The sequence below is a fragment of the Vipera ursinii genome, assembly GCF_947247035.1.
Source record: "Vipera ursinii genome assembly, chromosome: 2".
Taxonomy (NCBI): Eukaryota; Metazoa; Chordata; class Lepidosauria; order Squamata; family Viperidae; genus Vipera; species Vipera ursinii.
This window is the reverse complement of record NC_139513.1, coordinates 261,117,757-261,144,687: the sequence shown is the minus strand read 5'-3', so window position 1 is coordinate 261,144,687 and position 26,931 is coordinate 261,117,757. Positions and strand designations below refer to the sequence as shown.

Genomic DNA, 26,931 nt, shown 5'->3' with positions numbered 1-26,931 from the left:
AGGAAAACATAATTACACAGAGTTTTGTACATGCTATGTGTGCAAAAGGACATTCTTTTCTAATTTTCAAACGTAAAACTAGAGTGTCAATAAAAACAAAGTTTTAAAATGATCCTATTTTAATGGACAAGATTCCTTACAAAAATCCACTGACCTAATACTAGCATTTTTTTACTGCATTTTGTAACTGTTCCTTAATGAAGTTGAAACTATCCATCTTAGAGTAAATTTGGGCCTCTAGAGTGTAGATTATTGTGATGTTCCACAATTTATATAAAGTTGAAAATTGTAATCAAACAGCGCCATTTAAAACAATAATATTGGGATTTTATGGACTTTTTGAATATATTATTATAATATATTTATATATTATAAACTTCTAGGATTGCTTGATTAGATTGAAAATTAAGATTAAGATAAATAAATAAATTGGAATCTATGGACTATTCTGAATCATCTTCAAACTGAAATCTTTCATTTCTTTCCCTAAACATCTAGGAGAGTGTCCCATACTTGCAGCAGAATAAAAGCCAATGGAGTGAAATGTTGGATGATGGAATGATTTTGCTTCCACCCTCTTGAAATAAATTCAAATTGGGAAAAGATTTACAGGGTTACTCAGGATCATCCCTACAAAATGTAGGCTATTCTGTAACTGGCTAAACTGAAGAAAACTTTTCTTGTTCCTCACATTTTAGATAGTTTGAATAAAGAAGCCCAACAAAACAATATTATTTTCTATCAGGCAATGGACAGAATTCAATCAAGAAAATGTCTATCTCCTAAATGTTACAACTAGTTTAAATCTCTCTCTAGCTGAACATAATTGAAGTATCTGCCTTCAAAACACAAATGCCAGTTTGAACTAAAATGACTATTTTTGCTTTTGTAACAGGTTTAAGATACAGGGCTGCACAAGTCTGTATAAAATAGGTTCAAATATTAGTAAAACTGTTTGTAAAACAGTACAGCTAACCTACTCAGCTGGTTTCTTTCCTTTGATGTTGTTTTTCTCACTGCTTTTTTGTATTCATAGTCCCTGAATGTAACATTAACTGCTTCATTCCTTCTCTAAAATACTTAATACAACATTCTAAAACATGCTAAAACTAGTTATGCTAAATGAGTTATGCTAACATTCCTATGAAAGTATTAACCATGGTATATTTTCCCTATTACTATATACTAAATAGCATATAAAGTTTACTTACAGATATAGCTGGTGAAAGTGTGATGTTTCCTATTGATTCTTTTAATTCATCCAAAGAAGGCACTGTATAATGGGAACTACAGTCTGAATGCACAGGTTTGATTTCCACACGGAACTTTCTTGGTTCATCATCTTCAGAGTCAGAATCACTTGAGGAATAAAAATGGTTTTCTTTGGCATGTTATTTGCAGTTAAGGAAAAAGTTGATCGATCAATTAATGCAGGGTTCTCAAACACTGCTGTGACAAATGTATCTAACCCTAACCCTAACCCACTGAATCAGGGGTGTCAAATTGCCGGCTTATAGGCCGGATGCATCATGCTGAAACTGCACCCACCCCAGCTCCGGCAATGGGGAAAAAGTCATGATACGCCGTGACACGTCATGTGACGTGGCGAGTTTGACACACCTGCACTGAATGAATAAAACTGATAACTCACTGGGGTTAGAGAGGAAGAAATAAATTCCTTTTATTTAATAATTAAACTGTAGCCCATATATCATGGAAAAGAAAGGATATCCTATTGTCTTAGATCAGTTATCCATAAAACTCCTCATAAAATGCTGCAGTTTATGAAACACTGACAGGCTTTGCCTCTTCCAGCCTAGCAATGGGTATCCCTCCAAATACTCTTGCAATTTCTCCTTCCTCACAGCAGTCTCTAATAGCTGCCTCTGCAGAACAAGGGTCAGAGTTTTGATAAAACCCTTGAACCACCAGATATTATCACAGTTTCTTTTGAAAGGAAAAGTAGTGCGTTAAAAAAAGGGAAAGAGGGTTGTGAAACTGCTCTGTTGTTCTCCTTTCAGAATACATATGCATCAATATGGCAAGCTTGTGAGGAAAATGCTTCAGCAACCTTCTCTTCATTATTTTGCAGCCCCCTCCCTGGGGTTGAGATCCACACTCTGAGAATGCCAGGTTAATTAATATTGTATGCAACTACTGCAAACAGAATGTTTAAGGTCTATAAAATCATTTAATGCTTTATATATATGAAAATATTAAATATAATAACAACAAAGGATATTCTGACAATCTTTAGGTTTAATGCTATATCCCTCATCATCTACATCTGGAATGTTCTGGAAGAAAAAACACTTATTTTAAAATATGTTTCTGTAGAATTCATACTCGACAGAAACAGCTAAAAGTACTATGTGGAAAACAGTTAAAATGCTACATAAAAAGACTACATGAAGACAGTTAACTAATTCAGGCTGAAGACACCTTTCTCAAAGCAGAAATAGCGAGGGCTAAGAACAACTCTGAAATTGACCCTTCATAGCTTGGACGCAACGACCTGTGCAGCATCTCCATGACCTTTAACTGCTTCTTTAAGGCCTCCATCCTGTTGCTTAATATCCTGGAAACTATATTTAAATTTTTCTTATGAAAGTAATTTTTGTTTCATTTGTTAAATTTGCCACCTATCTTGCAGTGGCACTATTCCAGATGGCTTACAATAAAAAGAAAAATGAAAAAGTGCAAAGAGAAATAAAATAGAATAAACAAGCAATGACAAAGGGACACACTGAGAATAATTAATATAAGTGAAAGGATGGATGGGTAGAGAGCAGAGAGGGGAGGGGATGGAGTCTGCCATCAATCTGACAGCCATCTCCAGCATGGAATTCCCTCATCTGGTCCCCAGGCCAACTGGCAGAGCCAGATAAAAGAGTAAAGTCTTTAAAATAAGAGGGCAGTGCCAGAGACACAGTCATTAGTGCAACTCCTTGTAGTTAGCTACCAAAGATAATCATCCTTTGATTTATGACTTGTAAGAAGAGGATTATCTTGACAAAAGTTATGTAAAATGTTTGAAGATTACTACTGTCAAGTTTCTGAGGTATGGGCTTTTCAAGTGACTATGAGGCATTGTTTACCTTAAAAGTCCTTTATTAGCCTAATACACCGGCAAATGCTTGCAACTACATTCTTATTTTTCTTGTCGAAGCCGGCTTGGAAGGTTGCAAATAATGAACACGTGACCCCAGGATCTGCATGTCATAAATAGTTGCCAAGCATCCAAATGTTGATGGGGTGCAGTGGGGATGCTGTGATGGTCATAACATTCTTTTTTCTTACATTTTTTTATATTTTCTTATTATTCTTTTTCTTTAAGTTTAATTTGTATTACTTTTTACTATTGTAATCAAACTTATATAGAAAAAAGAAAGAAAATATCTTAAAATAGAAAATTGTTTTTATATTTTGAAACTGTGATACAGAATTAATCTAATGTGGTACATGGGAAAAAATAATAAAATGCTTACTGAACACATATATGCGTGAATTTACTAATTAAACAAGGAGTAGCGAAGCATCCAAATAAAAAGTAAATATTGTAGGTTAATCCAACTAATTGCACAAATGATATAACTCTAATTTTATCAGTGGAACTGGATACTGTATATCCAATAAAGTTTCATCAAAGACATGCAAAAACCATTCTGTTCAAATTAGCAACCTTAAAGATATTTTTCATTTTAATAGTTATTGTTTAAACAAATCAAATCCATTAAATTATCATAAAGAATATTAGAATTATTCTAATATTATTTAGAATATTAATAATATTAATAATTAGAAGAAAATAGTTTTGCCTACAATTTTTCAGGACATTCTAGAAAGTTACAGTTTAGCAATTATTATTGGGATCAGAATTTCCTCCCTACGCAATAAGGTCATAAAGTGAAGACGTGATCACGCTGCATAGCAATGGCAAAACTGACAGTCCCCGATGTGATTAAGTGGAGACCACATAGGTTATTAAGTGAGGACTTACAGGACCATGACATGATAAGAGACAGGAATCCATACGCACCTGCTTACGCCTCTGAAACTGTGTCCCTACACAGCTGAAATTGTGTCCCAGGCAAGGTCAGCTGGCGAGAGCTACTTGTGGCGGATCCACACAACAAAATATGGGCAGGCAGGCGATGGGCTGGTGAATACCACAGGTGGGTGCAACAGAATATGGGTGGTTGGGCACTATGGAGTACAAGTCCTCATGCTGCTCAGGGACAAAAAGCACCAGGAGCTTTTACATGACTCTGCTTATAGAATCTGGGAGGGAAGGTTGCAAATGATGATCATGTGACTACGGGTGCTGCAACTGTGAGCCAGTTGCCTAAATCACAATCACGGGACCATGGGGACACTACAATGGCTGCAACTTCAAAGACTGGATATAAGACCCCCTCATTCAGTACTCTAGTAACTTTGAGTAGTTGTTGAACAAGTGGTCATAGTCTGAGGACTACCTGTAATGTTGCTTCAGAAAATTCTGCCTTTCTGATCAAATGGCCAAAAATAGTTAGAAAGAAAACTGAAGATAAAACTGACACTTCTTGAAACTTTAACATTATTCATATATGTATTTCAATTAAAACTACTTACTACTGAATCTGCATCTGGACATTCTCTGTTAAAAAAAACACATACTAATAAATCAGATAACTGTTGTAATTATATGAATTTATCTAACTTTATCTTGCTATATACAGAACCTCTTACTATCATCTTTGATATCAATGAATCAGTGTATATTTTATTTAATCGTAAAAAGGTTTACATCTGTCAATTTCAGTCAAAGTTCTTAAAAATACATGTATATAAACGCAGCAATAGAATGCTTAATGCAGGAGATGCAGATAAAATCATGTAGTAATGAAATATGAGAGGATTTGAGGTCTTGCTGGCATTAACATTGTTGCATTTCCTATTATTCTAAGTGGATAGGACTCTTGGAAAAGTGAATTCCATAGTTTTGATGCCACACTTTTTTAACCATCTAGTAACTGTATGTTAGAAAATGGTAAAAGATACTTAAAATATATATGGTTGATCAAAACTTTATTTTATACAGGGTAAAATGTTATTCAAATAGCATGTGGATTAATCTTATATTGTTCAGAGCGCGTATGTGCTTCTTTTATTGTTAGAACTATAATACTGACTGATGCTGTTATAAGAATTTAAAATGGCACTTACACTAATACAAAGCAGATTGGAATGTAATATAATGATGTGAGATTCCTAAGAATTCATTAATCACTACTACATAGAGTTATGACCAAAACCTAAGAAAAAACAAATGTGTTATAAAACTATCCTTTGATTTTTATGATAGATCAAATTCCACTTTCTTCTCTTTGACAACTAACTGCATTTTTAGGATGGATAAAATATGCATTTTAAAAAAGTTCTCAGCTATAGGATTATTATTGTGGGAATACAGTTTGAACTGGAAAGTGATCTTGCATAAAATAATATAAAAACCTATGTTTAGAAAATATATGTATGAAATTCATTAATGCTCATCAAAAATGGCATTTTCCAGTATAGAACAGTATAAGTAAAAAGGACTATTTCTAACAGTCTTTAAAAATAGAAGCTCTTGACATTTTACAGAAAGAATTATAAAATAAATTTTGTGCTTTTATTGTACTAGTTCATTATTTTTTATATTTTTGTTTGAAACATGCTTACATAGATTCTGGATCTTTTTCCTTCTTAATAATCCCTGACAATCCAAAATGCTTTCTTTTTCTTGGCTTTATTCCTGAAAATAAATTATTATTAGATAAAAATTAAAAACCATGTTATTCAGCATAAACTGAAATAATGCACAAGTACAGCAAATATGAAGATAATTTATTTCATGAGATTACTATGTCATTACAAAAGCACTGCCAAAAATAGGAATACATACAGTGGACTAAATAAAATAAATAAATAAATAAAATAATTTTATTTGTATACCGCCCTTCTCCCAAAGGACTCAGGGCAGTGAACAGGGCAAACATATAAAAATACTTAGTCCATTAAAATTAAAAGATTTAATTTATTCTTAAACATGCCTCCGAATCAAGATTTCTGCTTATATCTGGGATACTCAAACATTCTAGTTGTCATGAGTCCCTAAAATTTCAAATGACTTGTGTGACACGTGTCTACTTTGTTAAACCAGTCCTGATCTGTTTAGTCAAGTTGAATGGCAGCTTATCCAGGCAAACACAGTGCACCCCACCTATTAATATTTGCTCACAAACTTTTCAAGGAATCAAAACCCACAATTAGGTTTGGGGTTTAGGCCTGTCAATATTGTCCTATTTCTCATCAAAAGTGACATCAATAGGCTTTGAGTTAGGATGGCTGCAGCCCCTTGTCAGGTGCATGACATGTTGTTGATCATATTTGCTACCTTTGTTATTGTTATGTTTTATTTTTTGTTTGCACTTTTTTCCTTCGTTTTTTATGCTGTCTACTGTTCAGAACCAATTGAAACTGGATGGCATCTACATTGAATAAACAACAATAACAGCATAATACATTAATGTTACACCATCCTAGCATATACTTTACTTTCTTAATTTGTGACAGAACACATACTTCAAGGTTATTATCTAAGGCAGGGGTGTCAAACTGCCAGCCCATGGGCCGGGTGCGTCACATCAAAACCGTGCCCACCCCATTGCCAGCAATGGGAAAAAAGTTGTGACACATCACGACACGTCACATGACGTCGCAAGTTCGACACCTGTGATCTAAGGTGTAGCCTGGTGGTTCAATGCTCCTTGAAATGCAGACAATCTTACAGCAAACAGAGTGAGCATTTCTCACATGCTATTTTTTCCAATTCCTCATAGGCAGCTTGAACACATTGGTTCTGTGAAGGAACAGTAAGAGTATGGCAGTGATCCTAATAACAAGCCTTGCTATTAGTAGCTAATCCAGATCAACTCTATTGACAAAAATTATTTTACTGGAGTAACCAAAGTGAATTCTGTTCAAATAGAAGATGTCAAATTGTCAAATACGGCTTTCTTTTGATTATTATAACCTGCTAAAAAGCACATTTAAAAAGGGCATATAAGACATGGAAGGAGAAAGATGTAACAAAGTTGAGTACAATAAAATAGACTGAATATCTAAAGATGGTATAAGGAAGGTTTCTGTCCCTGAATTTGCAATGATGCAAAGATGGAATTGCAACATAAGATAGGTAAGAAGATAATTTTAAAAAACTACCTACTATAAATCAATAATACATCACCAGAGAATCTTAGGATACTAAAAAAACTTTGCAGGTAGTATTTCTTTCCCTGTATATACTCTTCAAGAACTCTTAGAAACTAAGTGAAGAGTCAGAGAATGCAGTTAGTAAATGTTCTGCACTTATTTGAAAATGGGGAAAGGACCAATGCAAAAAACTAAAAAAAATGAAGATACTTATGGGAATGCTGAGAAACTGTTTCTTATTCAGAAAAAAAAATAGTTATGAGGATGAGGAAATTTTTCTGTTGCTTTTATGATGTGACTATATAAAGAAATATGTGGCTCACAATTGATCTTGCTACATCAGAGACAGACAGAATACTTTCATCCAGTTATTTCACTTAACATTTAACATAGATTATTCCTAATGATAAATAAAATAATTATAATAAAAAGAGCCTATGTTGGATGTTTTAAATCATTTTCACAATGAAGAAAAACTTACCCTCAACTGCACTGGCTGTATTACATTCTTCAAATTCTATCAGTACTGAAAGGAAGAAAAAACGTTATTCTTTAGTTAACTCTTTTATGTTATGCAGTAGTATATTATAGCTTGTCCCTAAGATGCAAAATAGAATAGTGATATTCATGTAGCTATTTTGGAGAGGAGTTCCTGGCTGTGGGAAGGATACATTTAAAGATCAAAAATAGTGCATGTACCAATGTATGTGTACACACATAACACACACACCTGCACGCTCTTGTGTCAAAGAGACCAAAAATCCAGGACAAATCTCAGAGAAAGCTGAACCAGATCTTGGTAATACACGTCTGCGTGTTCATCCAGTACCATAGAAATGGTATTTTATCATAAAAAACCTAGGCCAAGATCATCAGGATCCATGAATAGGGCCACTGAATGTAAAATAATGAAATATATATTTTGACTGTGCCCCAGTTCCATATTTACCAAGCCATAAACAGGCTGACACACACACACACACACTCACACACACACTCACACCTGCTTGTACTTATGAGAAGCCCCAGAATTCACTTCACTGAATCAACAAAAAGTATAATCAGATCACCCAATTAATACATTTGTAACAGTTAGTGCTGACATTATATATACATGTAAAAGAATATTAAACAATACATTTAAACTTTTTAAAGAGTTAGGATAGCTAGGCTGATGACAAGAATCACTGAGTATATAACTTGGTAAAGATTTAAAAAGGTAAAGACACTCTCCAATTTGAGCTTGACTCCTGGTGACTACATAGACATATCAGTGTTCTTTTTGCATTAATACTAAGGACACCGTCTTCTTCTGAACGTTCTTCCTACTTCCGAGGCCTGTCTACAGCCCTGGGATTCCTTGCTAGTCTTTCATTCAAGTACTAACCACAGACCCAACTCTATTTAGCTTCCAAGAAGAGACAGCGTGGGCCACATGCTGCCACCTATTGAGTGCTCAGAAAAATTTACACAGATCCAAACTGATTCCCCAGTTGATTTCTGTATGCATTAAATTCAATCATATGTATAAAGAAAACCAGATTTGTAATTTAAATGGTAAAAATTAGTTGGCTACACTACAATATAGATTTTCAAAAGGATAAACAAATATAAATTAAGTCACTGACCCATCATCATCATTATCATCATCCATCTAAATAGGAACCTTCTAATTATTTTTAAAAGGGGGACAAAGCCAATTCTATTTTGAGTTCTTATGATATGTTTTGTTTTACAACAGAAATGTTCAGCACCAAAGGAACAATAAGAAGTCTTGAAAATTCACAGTCATCTGTCACTTAATCAGTAACAGCTCTGAAATAGTGCGGTGTCCCACCAGTCAGTTTGGGAATGGGGTCATAGCAGGTCAACTGATACAATTGAAATACTCAGTTCAAATTAGACCAGTTAGAACATGTATCAAATATGTATACAGAAAAAGGAAGAAAATAATGGATGCTGAAAAAATTTAATTGGTGAACTGTTCTTGAATATTCTTAAAATGCATAAATAATTAAAGTAAAAAAAAAGATGGAGTAGGCTTTCTAAACAATCACAAATCAAAGGGTAATACATATAGCAAATACCGACCTGCAGGATCATTTTCAAAAGCAACCCCTATTTAAAAACAACATTAGTACTAAACTACTTCTTCATACATGTAAGAAAACTGAATGGCTGGTTTTAGAGGAAAACAAGATTCCCTGCCCTGCCCCCATCTCCTAGTAGGAACTCATGCATGAAAGGAGGACAATTTTTTCAAAACTACATATGCCTCACATGCTGCTTCAAAACCACAAAGCTTTGCGTGTCTAGCTCAGTGCCAGTTGACAGCTCAGCTGGAAATCAATGCACATTCTATCCCTCTTGCAACATGTCACTTTTGAATTGTTTCTGCAGTAGAAAGTTTATTCAACCTCTTTCTCAAATGCAGTGGACCGACCATCATTCTGCTATTTAATCATAGTCGGACAAGTTATTTTTTTGACAGCACTAAAGCCAGAGTGCAATTCCTAATGAACAGCTTGATACAAGTGAATTTCAACTGTTTTAGTCTCAATTAATTTTGCTGTCAAAACAAATGACTGTTCCTATTGTTTAGATGTAAAAGCTCAATCACAAAGGTTAATTTTGCATTATAAACACATACACAATCTTTCTGTTACTAACTCCTCATGCCACTTCATATTTAATATCAATACAAATATTGGAAATTGAAGTTAAGAGAAATACTGCTAAATAAAAATAAAAATCACTTCTAAATATAAAATTATTCAATGTTCACATAATCACTATACAATTAGTTATTGGAAAAGTTAGCACATATCATATTTATATTATAAAACTTTAATATTTTATGAAAAGACAATTGGTCCAAATCATACTGTAAATTTGTTAAAATTTCTTCAGACCTTTCCTTTTGGATTAAGACACTGGTGTTCACTATTTTAGAAACCTAAAAACTCATGTTCAGTTTATGTAATTCTTTAATAAAAATAGTTTTATTTACAAAAAAAGTTTCAGAGAAGTTAGAGAAAGGATTGTATTAGTCAATATGTTGCACAAATACTTTTGTGAAGTAACAAAAAAAATTGCAGTAAAAACATGTACTGAACTTGGGCAAAATAGAATATTCCAATGCAGATTTTCACTACATGCAGCCTACTGAACACTCTTGTGTGGCTTGTGGATATATATTTTTTAAAACTCAACAAATCTACTGCTGCCAAATGTCACCATTAGGACATAATGTCATCACCACAGCCTAATTTTCCTAGCTACCTTTGCACACTATACAAACAGGTGCCTCCAACACCTCAAGGCTTCATCAACACTGCCAGCTCCATCACAGATGCAGCACAGCTATTCACCAAACAGCTGATCACTGTACGAGATATTCCTTTATAGCCCACTACTATTTTTAATATATCAATGTGGGCCTTTTCCTTCTACCAGTTGAACCTGCTTTAATGTGCTCTAGATGAGAAAATATGTCATTAAAATAGGCTTTTATCCTATTCAGCAGGCATGTCAGACTCGCAACGTGTCGTGACTTTTCTCCCATTGCCAGCAATGGGGTGGGCATGGTTTCGGCATGACACATCCGGCCCACGGGCCGTCAGTTTGACATGCCTGCTCTACAGCCCCCACTCCAAGAAATTAAAGTTTAGATTAGCCCATTAGCATTTCACTTTTAGCTGCCAGCTTCAAAACAAACAACCCCCCCCCACACACCATCAACCAGTGTTCCTTACTACCTACTGGTTTTGAAATGCTCTTCATGTATTATTAGACCTATCTACTCTGCCTACATCTACTTACTTATAACCAGCCACTTAACCTAACCCTAAACTCAGGATATTTACAATCCAGTTCTGAAATTCTGATGACCGGCCTTCCCCCCCTCCCAAGTGGTTGCATGTCGGGTGCTTGGCAATCAGTCCACATTTAAAGTTGTTTGCAGTGTCCTGAGATCATGAGCCAAAATAGCAAGCAACAGGTTCACTTAAAGATTGCCACACAAAAGTCTGTAAAATTGAGTCAATTATGTGTGCAACCCGATTTATAACAGTCATGCCTTATGACTGTGATGGGCAGGCTCTATTACAATTGTAACTTAAGGACTACCTGTATTTATATTTAGAGGATAAGAATTCAAGGTGGAATGCATTCAGCCTCAACATAATATAGAGATATAAATGTGATGCAGTTTTATTAAACTTTGAAAGTTGACACTGGCTTTGACTAACTTAGATAATCAATAATAAATTAACTGGAAAGTCTTTTATTTATTTTTATACAGTTTTTAAGAGTAACCATGTTGTTTTCCTTGAAGGGAAGGGAAGGGAGTGGAAGTAAGGGGAGGGAGGGAGGAAGGAGAGAGAAAGCAGGACATACTTTGAGTCTATTGTTCTACACAATAAATGCTATTTTAGGAACTCATTACTTTCCAGACACAATAAAATATGTTTAAATTAAAGAACATAAAGTAGATTTTTAAAATTAAATATAAATATTAATTTTATTTGGCTGGTATAATTAGCCTGGATATAAGTATATTAAAAATTAATCTCAAGATTGAGCCAATTTCACTTGAGGTAAATTGAATTAAAGGAGGATTGTCAGTGTAAAAGTATCAAATATAATTGTTTCTTAAAAATGAATTTTAACAGTTTAGCAATCACTAAATTATAGCTGATTTTATTTTTTTGATAGGATGATACACATGCAGAAAGTGTATCTTCTTTGTTCATTCAATTTATATAGCTGCCCATCTGAAATACATGACTCTCAATGGCTTAAAGGTAAAGGTAAAGGTTCCCCCGCACCTGCGTGCTAGTCGTTTCCAACTCTAGGGGCCGGTGCTCATCTCCGTTTCAAAGCCGAAGAGCCAGCGCTTGTCCAAGGACGTCTTCCGTGGTCATGTGGCCGGCATGACTAGACACCAAAGGTGCACGGAACGCTGTTACCTTCCCACCGTAATGGTCCCTATTTTTCTACTTGCATTTTTACGTGCTTTCGAACTGCTAGGTTGGCAGAAGCTGGGACAAGTAACAGGCGCTCACTCTGTCACGCGGCACTCGGGATTCGACCCGCCAAACTGCTGACCTTCTGATTGACAAGCTCAGCATCTTAACCCACTGAGCCACCGCATCCCTTACAACACTTAAAACACTACATAAAATAGCTAGTTTGATGTAGTGATTAAGGCACCAAGTTAGAAACATAGAAATTGGGAGTTCTAGTTCCACCTTAGGGCCAAAGTCAAGCAAGATAACTTTGGGCCAGTCATTTTCTCGTAGCCCTGAGAAGAAGACAAGTAAATTGTAAGGATTAGCCCAGGTAGTTGCCATGAGTCAACACTGACTTGAAGGTCATAAATGAATGAATGAATGAATGAATAGAATGAACAGAATGAATAAATGAACAAAACTCCTTTTTAATGAACCTGTAAGTCGCTATTTTTGGGTAGAGTCAGGATGAATGGATGGAGCTGAGCCTGTACTGGCCAGATGCCCTTCCTGACACTCACATGGAGTTTGCAGCAGACATTTTTTCTCTGCATCCTAGGAGAGAAACATCTGCCACTACCTAGGATTGAACTCTCAAACTTCCAAGTGAGAGGCGAGTGGTCTTCACCACTAGGCCATCACACCGCTCAAATGAATGACCAGAGTGTTATAAAAACCATGTAACAGAACCTTGTCTTCAATGGTATTAAAAAAGCTATTAAGAAAAGACTCACAAAAACTCACCAGGTCTGTCTTTGCCTGTGCCTTTTAACTCAGCAAATTTTTGTATCAGACTTTCAACTGTTGTGTTTGCTATGTTATTTATAAATTCTTCATGGACCTTTCAGGAAAAAAAATAGTTCACCTGAAGATTATTGAGGAATTTTAACATTGCAGAAGTTTTCAGATGAAACAGGAGCAAAGATGAAAGAGAAAGGCTTTATAGCATGCAGCCCTGGAGAACTAGCATTGTGGCCCACAAGAAAATAAAGAATATAAAATAATAAAGGAAATTTGTCATTTACAGTACATACATTAACTATATTATATAGTTTATTTGCAGCCCAAATCAGTTCTTCACTCAATACAGACCAGGCAAGCCAAAAGATTATAGCAATGAAATATGAAAAATTTATTCAGAGAAATGGTATGTGCAAATGTTCTGAATTTAAGGTATTTTGACTTTAGTTTCTTGCAGCCTCTGTGAAAAACAGAGCCAGACAATGTCATTCTTCATTTATTCTTAATATATTATTTTTCTTTTGACCATAAACTTTTGTTTCTCTTCTAACTTTGAGGGATGGCTTCCATTTTGTATCTTTTTCTGTATCCTTGCTGTTTAACTTAATTCAAACAGAATGTGTTTTTTCACTTGTTATTTGTCTCTTCAGCTTTACAAACATTTTTGATTTGTGGAGGTCTGCATTTTTCAATTTCTGTAAGTACTCTTGAATACTTTATATGATTGGGAACTTTTCCTTTGACATGGAAATCTAAGAATCTTGAAAATGCTATAGTATTCGATGGAAGTAATTTTTGGGCCAAGTATTTAGAAAGCTTAATTTAGCTAACTAGATATAGGCTAAATATGTTTTTGCTTGTTTACCACTGTAATGTTATAATTGATATGAGGTAGCAGCTACATTTCCCATGTTTGAATTCTTGTATGATGAAAATGTATTTTATGCCATAAAAGGAACAGTCCTTTTGTCTATCATTTTCAATAGAATTTAAATCTATTTTCCTTTTGGCATAATTCCAGTATAATGTAATTCTGAATATGCTTGCTACAACGATTAAGAATAAACATCACACCTTTCATCAAAAATAAACATAAGAGGAAGATGGAAGTATTTACCATGTTTATAATGGGCTTAAATCTAGTTATTTATGAATTAAGGAGAAGTGTGTAAGCTAATTTATTGCTTGTTTTTATCTAGCTTTTTTGTTACAGTGATTTCCTACATCTCTACATTATATGGATTAATTTTCTGATGTACAGAATGCAGCAATCCCGACTGAAGTAAAGATTTTTTCTAAAATGTACAATTATAGGAAAGGAGATAAAAGATAATTCACAGAGAGGGAAAGAGAGAGAGCGCACAGAAAATTTCCTAGTGACCCAAAGGGAGAACCACATGCTGGTTTCTATCTAAGATGCTAGCTAAATATAATCACGAAGCAATCAGTAGCATTGCAAACGACCAGAAATATAAAAATTTAATTATGCCTTTGAGAAAAGTGTATTTCACATTTTAGTATTATTTATTGATAAAATATTTGCTCCCTAAATTTTTTTCTTCTTCTTTTAGATATGAAACTATTTAAATTTAAAATATGTGTACATTGTATAATAAAAATATAACACATTTATATTATAGTGCAATATTTAAAACTGCCTTACAGTTATCCCATTAAATCTTCCCAAATGATTTCAAACAAATATTAAACACAAACCTTGATAGGATGGCAGTTCAGATATGAAAGACTCTTCAATTCAGAGCATGATTAATGAAACACAATGACTCACCTCTCCAATCTGTAAATGAATTTCACTTATTGTACTTGAAAAACATTCTATAATCTCTTTCATATGGAAGAGATGCATTTCTTCAATATCTTGAAATTTCTGTAATATGAAAAGATTTTAATTTAATGCCAATGACAAAACAGGCTATTATGTTCAACAATTATTCTCAAACAGAATACTAATGCATATAAAGAACAACTGGTCCAGATTTTAAAATGTCCCAGGGGCTATTTGGGTTTATGTGCAAACATTTCCTCTGAAACCCAAATACAATTTTTTTTTAACCTGGATTTTGTTTTTTCTTCTATCAGACTCCTTGCAAAATGCTACAAAATAAAAGGGAGGAAAACTGTCTATGTAATGAAAATTAACCAAGGTTCTAGCTATTTGATATATAATGGGTAGGATTCAGATTTAGGCATATTTGGAGTAGACCAGGTATGTCAAACTCCCGGTCCGAGGGCTGGACGTGTCATCCTGAAACCATGCCCACCCCATTGCCGGCAATGGGGAAGAAGTCGCGTGACGTCGCGAGTTTGACATGCCTGAAGCAGACATTCTGGTTCAGTGAATCTACTTCATGATAACTTTTGATTTAATAAATTGGAGATAAAGCTTACCTGGGAAGTTTCATTCATCTTCTGTTCAAACTCAGATTTTGCTACTGCATATTTTTCTACATATAATTTGTACATTTCAGTAGCCTTCTTGGATTTTACTGCCGCCTAGACAAATCACAGAGGAGGAAGACAGTTTACCATAAATTTAGTTCTGGCTGGGTTTGGGAGCAAAATTAGCCAGGATTGATTGATCGATCTGGCTAATAATGCACAGGAATCCTAGAATTATAGATTACTTTGGGAGGTAAAAAAAGAAAATAATATTCTTGAAGAAGGCAGTGACAAGCAACGTCTGTACTATTACCAAGAAAAATGCATTGACAGTTGAATTCAAGTAACCTTTACCTTTCCTTAAACATATTCACTGGCTCTCAGAGTAAATATCCATTCTTACCGTACGTAACTCATAAAAAATTAACAGAACATCTAAATTTTTTAAAAAAATATGTAAAACAGCTTTTTTCCCCTGTAACAGCCTACATAACAGTTTTATTATAATATATATGAGAAAATGATTGTTCAACTATTTTTGGGGGGGAGGGGGAGATTCCCATTAAAACACTGTAATCTCAAACAAAAATAGGACAGCATCACAGTTTAGGAAAAATATAAGTACTGAGAGTGAAGTAACCTCTGTTCCTCTTTCAGATTTCAGACAAATAATGGCCCCCAATAAAATAAGCATTTCTACAATTTGTCAAAGCTGAACAGTCTTCCTTTTTTTGTTTTTAAGATTCACACTATGGAATACTGGATACTTTAAGACATTTGACTTATGAAGTCACCAGAATGGATAGTATAAGTTTTCAGAAGTCCATAACATAAGGTTTAAGTCAACATATTTACCTTTTGGGGAATAAAGTAGCAAAAATGATACATTTCTGCTTGAATGTTTGCTAATGTACAACTATTTCAGTAAGCAAACAACGTGTTACACTATCACTAATATTGTCTCACCTAGAAAAAGAAATCTGTAATTTTTCAGGCTGAAAAATGCAAAAACAAAAGAAAGTTACCTTGTCTATTTCTCTCTGTGTTGCACCTTCTTTTTTCAAACGTTCTTGTTCCACGCATTTTGAATTGTAGTTTTCTTTTGCTTTTTGCAGGGCCTGGGTAATACTCTGAAAATTTTGAACTGCTTCCAAAGTCCCTGAAACCTCTTCCTTAGTCTGTTAAATATTATATGGGTGTTAAATGCTACCAATTCACTACTTTACGTAAAATAATTAAAGAAAATTTATGAATATACATAACCTTTTTATGAGCTTTTATTTGTTCATCTCCATATTTCTGCACTTCTTTTATTAGTTCTTGCAGTTTTCGAACAAGTTCTAGATGACAGCATGCTAATTTTTCAGTTGATGACTTGAAAACATCCCAGACTGGTGCAAATGTCCTAAGAAGTGAAAATGACAATAGTTCAGGTACAGAAATTATGTGAAAGTAAGGTAATATATTATGCAATGTTTTCCTGCAGTGTAGCATGTATTTTTAAAGAGTTCTATTTAATTATTTCAGAAGCAGATATTGTGCTTACAGTTAGTCACCTAAATGTGTATCAACAATCTGTTATGGATATGGTAGTACTAATGTTGAAAGGCATTCAACTAGAGTTGAGGAAAGCAAGATCCAGTTAACTTCAGGAGTTTTAGTTCAGCCACAAGAATAGTCAGAATTTTTTTTCTTTGTGGAACGTAGCATTGTATTCCTAGCAAGAATTCTAGCATTTGTAGATTCTATTTCTTCCAGGATTTCAGAGAACCACTATAATAAAATACTGAAATTAAAATATTAATGGGATTATGTTGAGAAAAGCAGAAAAGCCATCCTAACGCTTTCAATTTTCCTTTCAAGTATTTCTGATATTAAGAGAGAATCTGAATCATGCTGTATTGCTATTAGACTCCATCAACTCACCCAATCTGTGAATAGTTGCTTGCTGATTTGGCGAGCTTTGTCATTGATCTTGAATATGCCTCCTCTATTGTAGCCCTATTTAGAAAAAAGAACAACCCTGTTTTGTTTGCTCAGCAAACAAAATGCAAAATCTATATAGTTTTTAGAATAATTAATTAAAACAATAATCACTAATTATATTAATCCAACCCTTAATTGACCTCAGTTAGTTTGGTGTAATGGTTAAGGCATAAAGGCTAAAATCTCGGAGACCAGGAGTTCTAGTTTCATCTTAGACACGAAGTTACCTGGGTAACCTTGGACCACTCACTTTCTCTCAGCTCTAGATAGGAGGCAATGACAAATCACTTCTGCAAAAACCTTACTGCAGGGACTTGTCAGGCAGTCTCTGAGAATCTTACACAATTGAATGGAAGAAAAAAAAAGCTCAACATTTCCAAAACTATAAACTGTCAAAGTACTAATATGCTAGAATAGTGTCATGGGCATGGAAAAAAACCCTCAGCTCTTTCTTGTAATGGGTAAAGAAAAGAAGCTTTGTCATACAATTTGAATGTTAAAAAAAATCATTTGCTTGCAAACAAAACAATCTGTTCCCCTCCCCAAATCTCTGTTACTATGTCATCAGGGTTTTTCCTGCCCTCCTCCCCAGTTGCAATGTTCCCAGTTGTAAAGGCAGGCCTGCTGCCAAGTGCCCAAATTTTGGTCACATGAACACAAGCATGTTGCAATGGTTAGAATTTTAGGTAGAGCTTGTAAGTTCCATTTTGAATAGTCACTAAAAAAGTGGTCGTAAGTTGAGGACTACCTCATCATTTATATTTTGGAAAATTATACCATCTTTTTTTAATTCCACAAAAGCTTATTAAGAGGGTGAGTTTAAGCACTAAGTAATAAAAACTGATAGGTATAAAAATGTTCCTGCAGCCCGCTGAAGGCACATGGAGGGGAAATCCTTTGTCAGACTGCAAATTTTTAAAATTTCAACTCCGTTTCTGCAGCTCACAGAAGAATTTCAGCTTTCTTCCACCTCTTCCACTTGCAACCTTCCCTATCCAACTTCCTCAGTGATTTTCTGGGGAAGCTGACAGAAATATTGCAAATGCAATCACACAATTGTGGGGTGCTTGGCTATAAATGTGAGCCAAATACCTGAAAGTGCCAGGTGACTGTGGGAGGAGGTGGCACAATGTTCTACAATGGCCAGAAATGTTTTACGGGCCACAAACCACCTTTCTAAGACTGTGGTAACTTCGAATGGTCATTAAACAACCGGTTATACATTGAGGATTACCAGTCCAGAAACAGAAAAATTCACTATGCCCTCCAAAACATAGCCTACTCTTTAAAAATAATCCCACTTTAGCAAATATTTGCAGTTACTATTTCCTGTACACGACTTTGATCTTAACAGCTGGTTCAATTTTTAGCAGATAAGAATTAGTTAGCATTAAATGCCATTGAGTTGGTTGCTTCCTTTACTGCTTTCCTAGAAAATTACTTTGTCTTCCCGTTCTGCTACTAGTCTCAACTTTGGCATGCCATCATATTGCCATCTTTTGTTCACATCACTGCCCAAGTATGTTTTTCTTCTGCTTGCTGATATTACCGCAAGGGAAGAATCACCCCATTTGGTCTAGCTAGGCTGACTGAGTCATTCTTTCTGCAGTTCCCTATAACTTTAACAATCAACTCCTAATTCATAATTTGAAGATATGTTTCTTCTTTCTCACTGTCCAGCTCTCACAACCATATGTAAGATTATTGTTTAAAGAATTCTGACCTTTCGGAATGGACATTCCCTCTTCATACTGAACATTAAACTGGATTTTTTTAACTTAGGTTTTTACTTTAACAATAAGCTCCTCTAAGTCTTCTTTCTTTTGGGATAATAAGATATTATAGCCTGCATATCTCAAATTCTTGTGCATTTCAACCTCCAACATTGATTCCAGCTTTCATTTCCTCCATTCCCATATTTTTTTATAATATGCTCATTGTCTCATTCTCTATCCTAGAGGGGCTTTGACACATAATGAAAGTTAAGCTATAAAAATATTGAAACTGGAAATAAAAGAATTTTCCAGTAGCAAACAATAAACAAAACACCCACTACACTGGCTCCAAACCTCATGAGGCAAAGAAATGAACAATATTGATGTTTCATAGTTAATCATTGTCCAAAGATAAAGAATTTGATTGACGACTGGTTCAGTCTCTCTCTCTCGCTCTCTCTCTCTCTCTCTCTCTCTGTGTGTGTGTGTGTGTGTGTGTGTGTGTGTGTGTTCATCCATTTATCCTCCTACCCACTCATCTTAAACTTCTTAAACTAATACTGGCAGACTCCTCTTGAAAAGAAATTCAGACTGCCTTTTCTACTCCACAAGACCTCTTTCACATAGATTCTTTCTGGACTCCATCAGTCTTCTGAAATGGTTCTGAGGCTCATCTGTCAGATGTTGCCTGGTCAAGGATAGCAGCATGGAAAATATGTAGATGATTTGATTATTTGTACTTGTAGCTAAAAGAAGCATCTGGAACATGTAAAGCATGTGGTGGGAAGTCTCCACAAAGCTTATCTAATAATTAACCCTCTAGGTGTGTCCCTGGTTTCCAAGAAACAAAATATCTGGGATTTAGAGTAGACACCCTTGTTAGACCAGATTCATTACTCTAAAACATAGAGGCAATTCACCTAGATTGATTTCCTGAAATGAAGGTGTTAATGCCTTTTTAACTTTAATTTGGTGTTATTATAGATTGCTCCATAACTGTCTACCTTAGGATGCAAATCCTTATATAGGGTTCCCAAACTTTCAGTTCACTGCGCTTTATTGTCACAGTAATTCTTTCAGGGCACTTTAGGCCAAACGAAACAACTAATAGTTCTTTTTGTTAAACAGTTAGGTCCAAACAATAAGTATTTATAACCTAACAACTGTTTTGAAAAATAGCACAGATAAAATGAAATTTTAAAAAATATTTTAATTTCATTACTTAGCAATGGATGTACCTGTTGTTTCTCATTCTCAAACATAGAATCGCACTGGACATCACTACCCTCATTTCCTGTTTGACACTGATTTTTGTTACAGCAGTCACTGAAAATCCAGCTTCACAAAATATGGTATTGCAAAACCCTGCTTTAAGGTCATAAAAATTAAAAATATCCCATAGCTGCCCTTGTGGGTTTGTTACAATGTTCCAAGATCCTGTGCTGCAATTTAGGAATCACATTCTTACAAATTTAATAATTAATCTGAATAGTTTAGTGGGCAGAGGAATATTAAAAGGTATTTAAGTATTTGAAAAGTACATTGTGTAGAGACCCTGGGTTGAAAGGTTCCAGATTTAATTTACCTTTTCTTTTACAAATAGATGCCTCAAAAGATGGGCCAAGTGCAGCAGTCATTACTCAGACTGTGATGTAGAAAATCCTATCCTATGCATTTTAGGGAAATTATACCCTTCGGAGACCATATATGTTACTATCAATGTGTGAAATTAGGCATTTTATAGAACAGGGCTTTTCAACTTTTTCACCCATTGTTCCCATGATATTGTGCAGTGGAACTACTGGAAATGATAAATGATCTAAGCCAGTGGCTCCCAAACTTTTTCCTTCATTATCCAAAACTGTTTATCAAATGTTCCTTTTAACTAGGTAAAACATTTTAAATCAATTTAAGTCAATCCATGATCGGATAATGGATATTTATGTGTCATTACCCACCCTCACCGCCCATGTCCTCTCAATTTTGGGTAATTTACCTACATTTGGGAAGCAGTGATATATAAACTGTACACGTTCCAAGGCTTTCAATTATGCAAGGAGTTTTTGACAAATGATTGCAAGGATCAGTTCCGTCTTGAGGATTTCTGATTTGATAAGCCAATGTTTTATCTATGATTTCTTAAATTTAAGAGTTCTCTCTCTAATCTCCAAATGTTTAATAAGTAGAAAATGTCTTTCTTTGCTTAAATTACTTTGTCCAAAAAAGACAAAGAAAGCTAGTATGAACCTCTTCTTTCTCCAAGAACAGTTTCTCAGAGATGAAGTTGAAGAAAAGCTGAAAACTGAATTTATTGAAAGTAGTCAAACAGCAGAAGGCTACAGAATTGCTTATATAGCTCTGATTTGTAGTTTTTTAGAACAGGGCTTTTCAACCTTTTCACCCATTTGTTCCACTTTTAGGATATGGCAACATCCGAGTACCACCAGTCGCCTAGCAAGGTGTCAAAAACTTGATGATCAAAAAAAAGTAAAAAAGTGATGAAGCACAGGTAGTCCTCGACTTATAACAGTTCACTTAGTGACTGTTCGAAGTTACAATGGCACTGAAAAAGTGCCTCCCAAGCCACAGTCAAGCAAGACACCTGCTAGCCCACCCGATGGCGCTCTTCCTCCTGTCCGAGGTTTTCATTGTTGTGAGCATTTCTGTTGAGGGTTGGGAGTGGGGGGTGGGTGTTTGGTTTTTATTCTCCCCCTCTGCTGGGTGGTTGTAGCAGGTTTTGGTCACTTCACATGACCCTGGGACACTGTGACCGTCCATAAATATGAATCAGTTGCCATGCATCTGAATGTAAATCACAAGACCCTGGAGATGCTGCAACATTCCAGCTGATTGGTGCTTCTTCTGGGCTCAGCATAAGCACCAGGATCAGTGCTGAGCTCCAGCTGGAGCCTGGCGCTGATCCTGGCGCTTCCGCTGAGCCCTGACAGCCCTGCAGCTCCAGCCATCTCTCGCTCAGGCTTGTGCGGTGCTGCCACTGGTTCAGTTCATTCCCCTCCCCCACTACCACTTTTCTAGGATGGTCGCGTACCACCTGCCAGGTGCCAATGTACCACAGGTGGTACCCGTACCACTGGTTGAAAAGCCCTGTTATAGAATGCCAGGAAATCTACAGAATGCTAAAAATGGGACGTTAAAGAATGAAATGCTTAATATTTCACTATTTCCTAGGCATTTTATATAATGCCAAAAGGCAAACTGGCAAAGTAGAAAATACTCCTGCTAAATGCCATTCCAGCCTTCCTTGTTACAAGATCAATACTGATCTTTTTCTTTTGTTATTTTCAGCAAGAAAGTCCTGTACTTTATTTTGCATTTTTTCTTTTATTTTCATATCCATCTTTTCAATAAAGCCTAAGCCCATCTCTAACTCTAAGCTTTTTCATGACTCTCTTTTCATACTTTCCCTAAATAGTTGTCATTCTGCATAATGCCTAGGTATTATACAAAATAGCTAGGGAAAGTATATAGTATGTATACTTTAGACATTTCATACTTTGTCTAAAAACATCATGCATCTATACAATGCCAACTTTTCACCCATTGTAGGTAACGTATACAACAGAGAAAGAATATATAGAAGCTCTGCAACGGTCTATTCAAGTGGAAGTGTTTCAAAAATAAAGTCTCCATTAAATATGGCCTGCTTGAGTTACAGAAATATATGCAAATACAACTCTAAAAAAATAGTTGGAGCTGGGAAAGTACTATCCAGTTGTGTGGATTTCTTTTTTTAAAAAAATAAGTTTTATTAGTTTTCAAATTTAACATCAAAATATTTAGAAAGCATCAAGGTGACTGGGTAATCAAAGGTTCAATAACAGAGTTTTTAGTACCTATCTCAGGTTACATTATCAGAACATCCTTCTCTATTTCCCTTAACATTTAATATAACATGCTTAAACTAGAAAATTTCTAACAATAACATGCTCAGTTAAAACAATTATCAGTCTATTTTTAGTTACACATATCCATATCTTGTTTTAAAGTTTTTCCTAATTTTAATTTTGATTATAGTATTCAGGTTTAGCCCCTAACATCCATAATAGCATCCATAACCCAAATTTCCCTTATTTCACTGCACAAAGTTTATAACATCAAATATAAACCTAATACCTATATAGGTAACTTCTAGTTTTATTTCATAAACATTTCTATTTCTCATCCTGATACATCGCAGCTTACTAATACAATAACCTAGATTTGTCAATCTATTTTTATTTATGCATATCCATGTTCTGTTTTGAATTCTATCTAATTCTTAATTTTTAGTTAAAGTATTCAGATTTAACCTTTAACATCCATAACCCAAATTTCCATTGTTTCATTACACAAATTATAATATCTAAAATAAGCCTAGTAAATAAACACATTCTAGTTTTATCTCATAGATATTTCCTATTTCATAACCTAATAATCACACCTTACTAAAAGAATAGCCTTTAGTAGCTCTCTAACAGTTCTTTTTTTTTAAACCTAACTCTAGCTTTCTTTTTCTGCCAACCAGGTTTCCAGACCAAAAACTTGTGAGTTGTCAGATAGGTCTCCCTTCGTTCCAGCACATATTGCTTGAATCAAAGGAGACTGTCTAGCCGTCAATGATCCAGAAAAGCTAAACCATTTATAATCTCTGAATTGTTGCGCTGATGGTTGAAATCTCTGTATTTGCTCTAATAAAGATATTAGATATTATCTAATTATCTAATAAAGATATTAGATATTAGATATTATCTTCTCTTCAGTCTGGTCTCTTCCTTCCTCTGGTATCTTCTGATTTAAGTAGAAGGTCGTGTCCAATTTTGTAGTTATAGCTTGGTTGTCCAGATTTTCAATAAGCTGTCTTTGTTGATCTTTAGAATCCTCTATTTTGGTATTACTTTTTTCAGCTTCATGTACTTTTGGAGTTGTAAAATCTTTAGCTGGAGTCAAAATTTGGATGTTAAGTTTTTCAATATCTTGTTGTTGTTCCTTAGAGTCCTCTGTCTTAGTGGTGGTTCCTTCTGGTTTTGTTGTTTTCTGGGTTATAAGTTCTTTAGTTGGAGTCTGGGTTTCAATTTGTGGTTTCAAGCTAGCAACTTTATCTTTCAATCTAGAATTAATTATCTCAGTGGCTTCAAGAATTTTTTCAAGTATAAGCTTATAGACAATTGAAGTTTGTAGCTGGTTTCCCTCCATTTTTGGAATAGTTATAGATAGTCTTTTAGTGGAGGCTAATTTTTAAACAAGAGTCAGTAAAATATTCACCTCCACAGTTCTTAGAAGCCAAATTCATCTCCCAGCTGTTTCAAGTTTTTATCTTTAGCTAATGCCAAGGACAGATCTGAGTTATAAATAGATTTATTTGCCATGGATATTTGCTTGTTCTACCAGGCTTAACCACAAGATGTCCCCAGTGTTATTTAAAATCCTTTTGAGAAAGAGTAGACTTTTATCAAATTTAAGTTCTTCTTTGTCTTTTTTCTTTTTTCCCTTTTGTCAAATGCATAAAATAGCCAGATCCCCGAGATAGGAGCTTTTTAGGTCACCAAATGTAAGAGGGATGTAAGACCAATTACTTATATTTTTTCAGGGTGCTTTTTTCCAATCTATTCAAATGCTGCCATTTAACTGGGTGGGAGAAGAAAAAATTCCCTTCCCTCTTTCCTCGCAGGGGGAAGCAATTTCAAAGGCCTTTTAACAGGCAAAGAAAAGAAAGTTGGGAGGGGGAGAAGGCAGGTCTCACCCAGTTCCTCCGCTGTGCTTTCAAGTGCTAAGTTGTTAGTTTGGCCTCGGCTGGAAACGGCATTAACGATGGGCCATGGGAGTGGCCGATCCTTTCTTCATCAGTCTGAAGAGCTGTTCCAAGTCGAAGTGGGGGGGCGCCACCTTCCCACAATCGATCGGAGAATCCTCTTCCCTGCTCATCGCCTCTCCAAGGCGACTTTCGACCCCCTTTCAGGGGTCCCCTGGCGAAAGAAAGCCAGATGGCAGGAGCAATCCCCCACGCGTCTGCCAGTGCCAAGATCCGAAACTGGAAGCAGTTGTGTGGATTTCTGTATTAAAAACCTCTAATTCCTTTTATTTACATGTTATTTGCAGGAGTGGAATTCTTCAGTACTATCTACAATAATTAATGTAAAAGTCTGGCTCCATTTTTGGAAATATTAAAAAATATATATCCATTTATGAAACATTCTTGAGGATATGGTATGATAGAAATAGTTCTTAATACTTATACTAATTTCTTGTACACTGGAATTTAATTAAGGATTACTAGTCTATACTTGCTTTTTGTTTGGACATTCAAAATTCTTTGCAACAATAGAAGCAGATATGTTGGCCTACATCAGTATATTTATATGAGTATATTTTAACTAATTCATTTCAGTTCTCATCAATTGCTTTCAAGTCAGCGAGTTGACTCCTGGAGACTGTTGGGACAAATACCTGCAGTTTTCCTGGCAAGATTTCAGAAGTGGTTTGCCATCGCCCACTTGCTAGGGCTGAGAGAAAGAGACTGAAGCAGGACCACGCAGCTAGCTTTGTACCCAAAGCAGGACTAAAATTCACGGTCTCCTAGTTTCCAGCCTGATTGATGCCTTAACAATTATACCAAACTGGTTCTCTCAAATATTTAAATATATGTTAAAATCCCTTTTTATAAAATAAAAGAAATAAAGGTACTGACAATATTACAAGCGAAATCATAAAAGACAGCATTGTTTCAGAAAGATATTTTACAGGGTGAAATAATCTTCCCTCTACCCTATTTGTTATCTCCTGTCTTACTACCTGCAATAGTTTGGAGACTGCCAACATATTCTACTGTGATATGTCCACTCTTTTTTTAATCCAAAAGTCCAATGATAAAAGACTGAATGTCTCATGAAGAGTAATCAGGCATCCAGTAAGTATTACAATAGTCATTGTGAAATACCTCGTGGCAGAGACCTAAATTATATTTTTACAAAACCTGTTCAGTGTTTGCAATTTAGCAGAAAAGAGCATAGAGATTACAAAAGCTAGCAATCAGTGGACAGTCATATTATTATTATTATTATTATTATTATTATTATTATTATTATTATTATTTATTAAATTTATATACCGCCCTTCTCCCGAGGGACTCAGGGCGGTGAACAGGGCACATATAAATAACAAATACAAAAATTAAAAAGAGAATTAAATAATCGCCCAATAAAACAATACAGTATAAAAACCAATTAAAAACCCTAAAATCCCCCCATCAGGCCAGGCCAGCTTGTTCGAATAAGTGGGTCTTCAGACCGCGTCGGAAGGAGCGAAGGTCCGGTGCCGTCCGGAGCTCGACCGGCAGCTGGTTCCATAAGGCTGGAGCGCCCACAGAGAAGGCCCTCCCCCTGGGGGCCGCCAGCCGACATTCTCTGACTGGAGGCACCCTGAGGAGGCCTTCTCTGTGGGAACGCACAGGGCGGATGGAAGTTGACGCTGGCAGCAGGTGGTCCACAAGGTACTCCGGACCCATGCCATGTAGGGACTTAAAGACCATAACTAGAACCTTGAACCTCACCCGGAAGACAACTGGTAACCAATGTAGCTCACGGAGCAAAGGTGTAACATGGGAGTACCGGGAAAGTCCCAAGACAACTCTCACGGCCGCATTCTGTACCAGTTGGAGCCTCCGAGTGGTCTTCAAGGGAAGCCCCATGTAAAGAGCATTGCAGTAGTCCAGACGAGAGGTCACGAGCGCATGAGTGACCGTACACAGGGCATCCCGGTCTAGATATGGCTCTGCTTCTTTTGAAATGATGGAAATCAGTTTCTGTTGAGAACTATTCTCCTGATTCACCTCAAATTTCTTA

General features: G+C 35.5%; 1 protein-coding gene across 1 annotated transcript in view; it reads right to left on the bottom strand.

Moving 5' to 3' along the window:
- The window catches only part of FCHO2 (FCH and mu domain containing endocytic adaptor 2), a 75,958-nt gene that overhangs the window by 31,716 nt on the left and 17,311 nt on the right, over positions 1-26,931 (bottom strand). Inside the window, 11 exon segments of the mRNA XM_083357282.1 lie at positions 1,212-1,379; positions 2,235-2,297; positions 4,615-4,639; positions 5,707-5,779; positions 7,721-7,765; positions 12,996-13,092; positions 14,782-14,880; positions 15,402-15,506; positions 16,418-16,570; positions 16,656-16,797; positions 17,319-17,393. Coding sequence (XP_083213408.1) covers positions 1,212-1,379; positions 2,235-2,297; positions 4,615-4,639; positions 5,707-5,779; positions 7,721-7,765; positions 12,996-13,092; positions 14,782-14,880; positions 15,402-15,506; positions 16,418-16,570; positions 16,656-16,797; positions 17,319-17,393 — 1,045 coding nt within the window.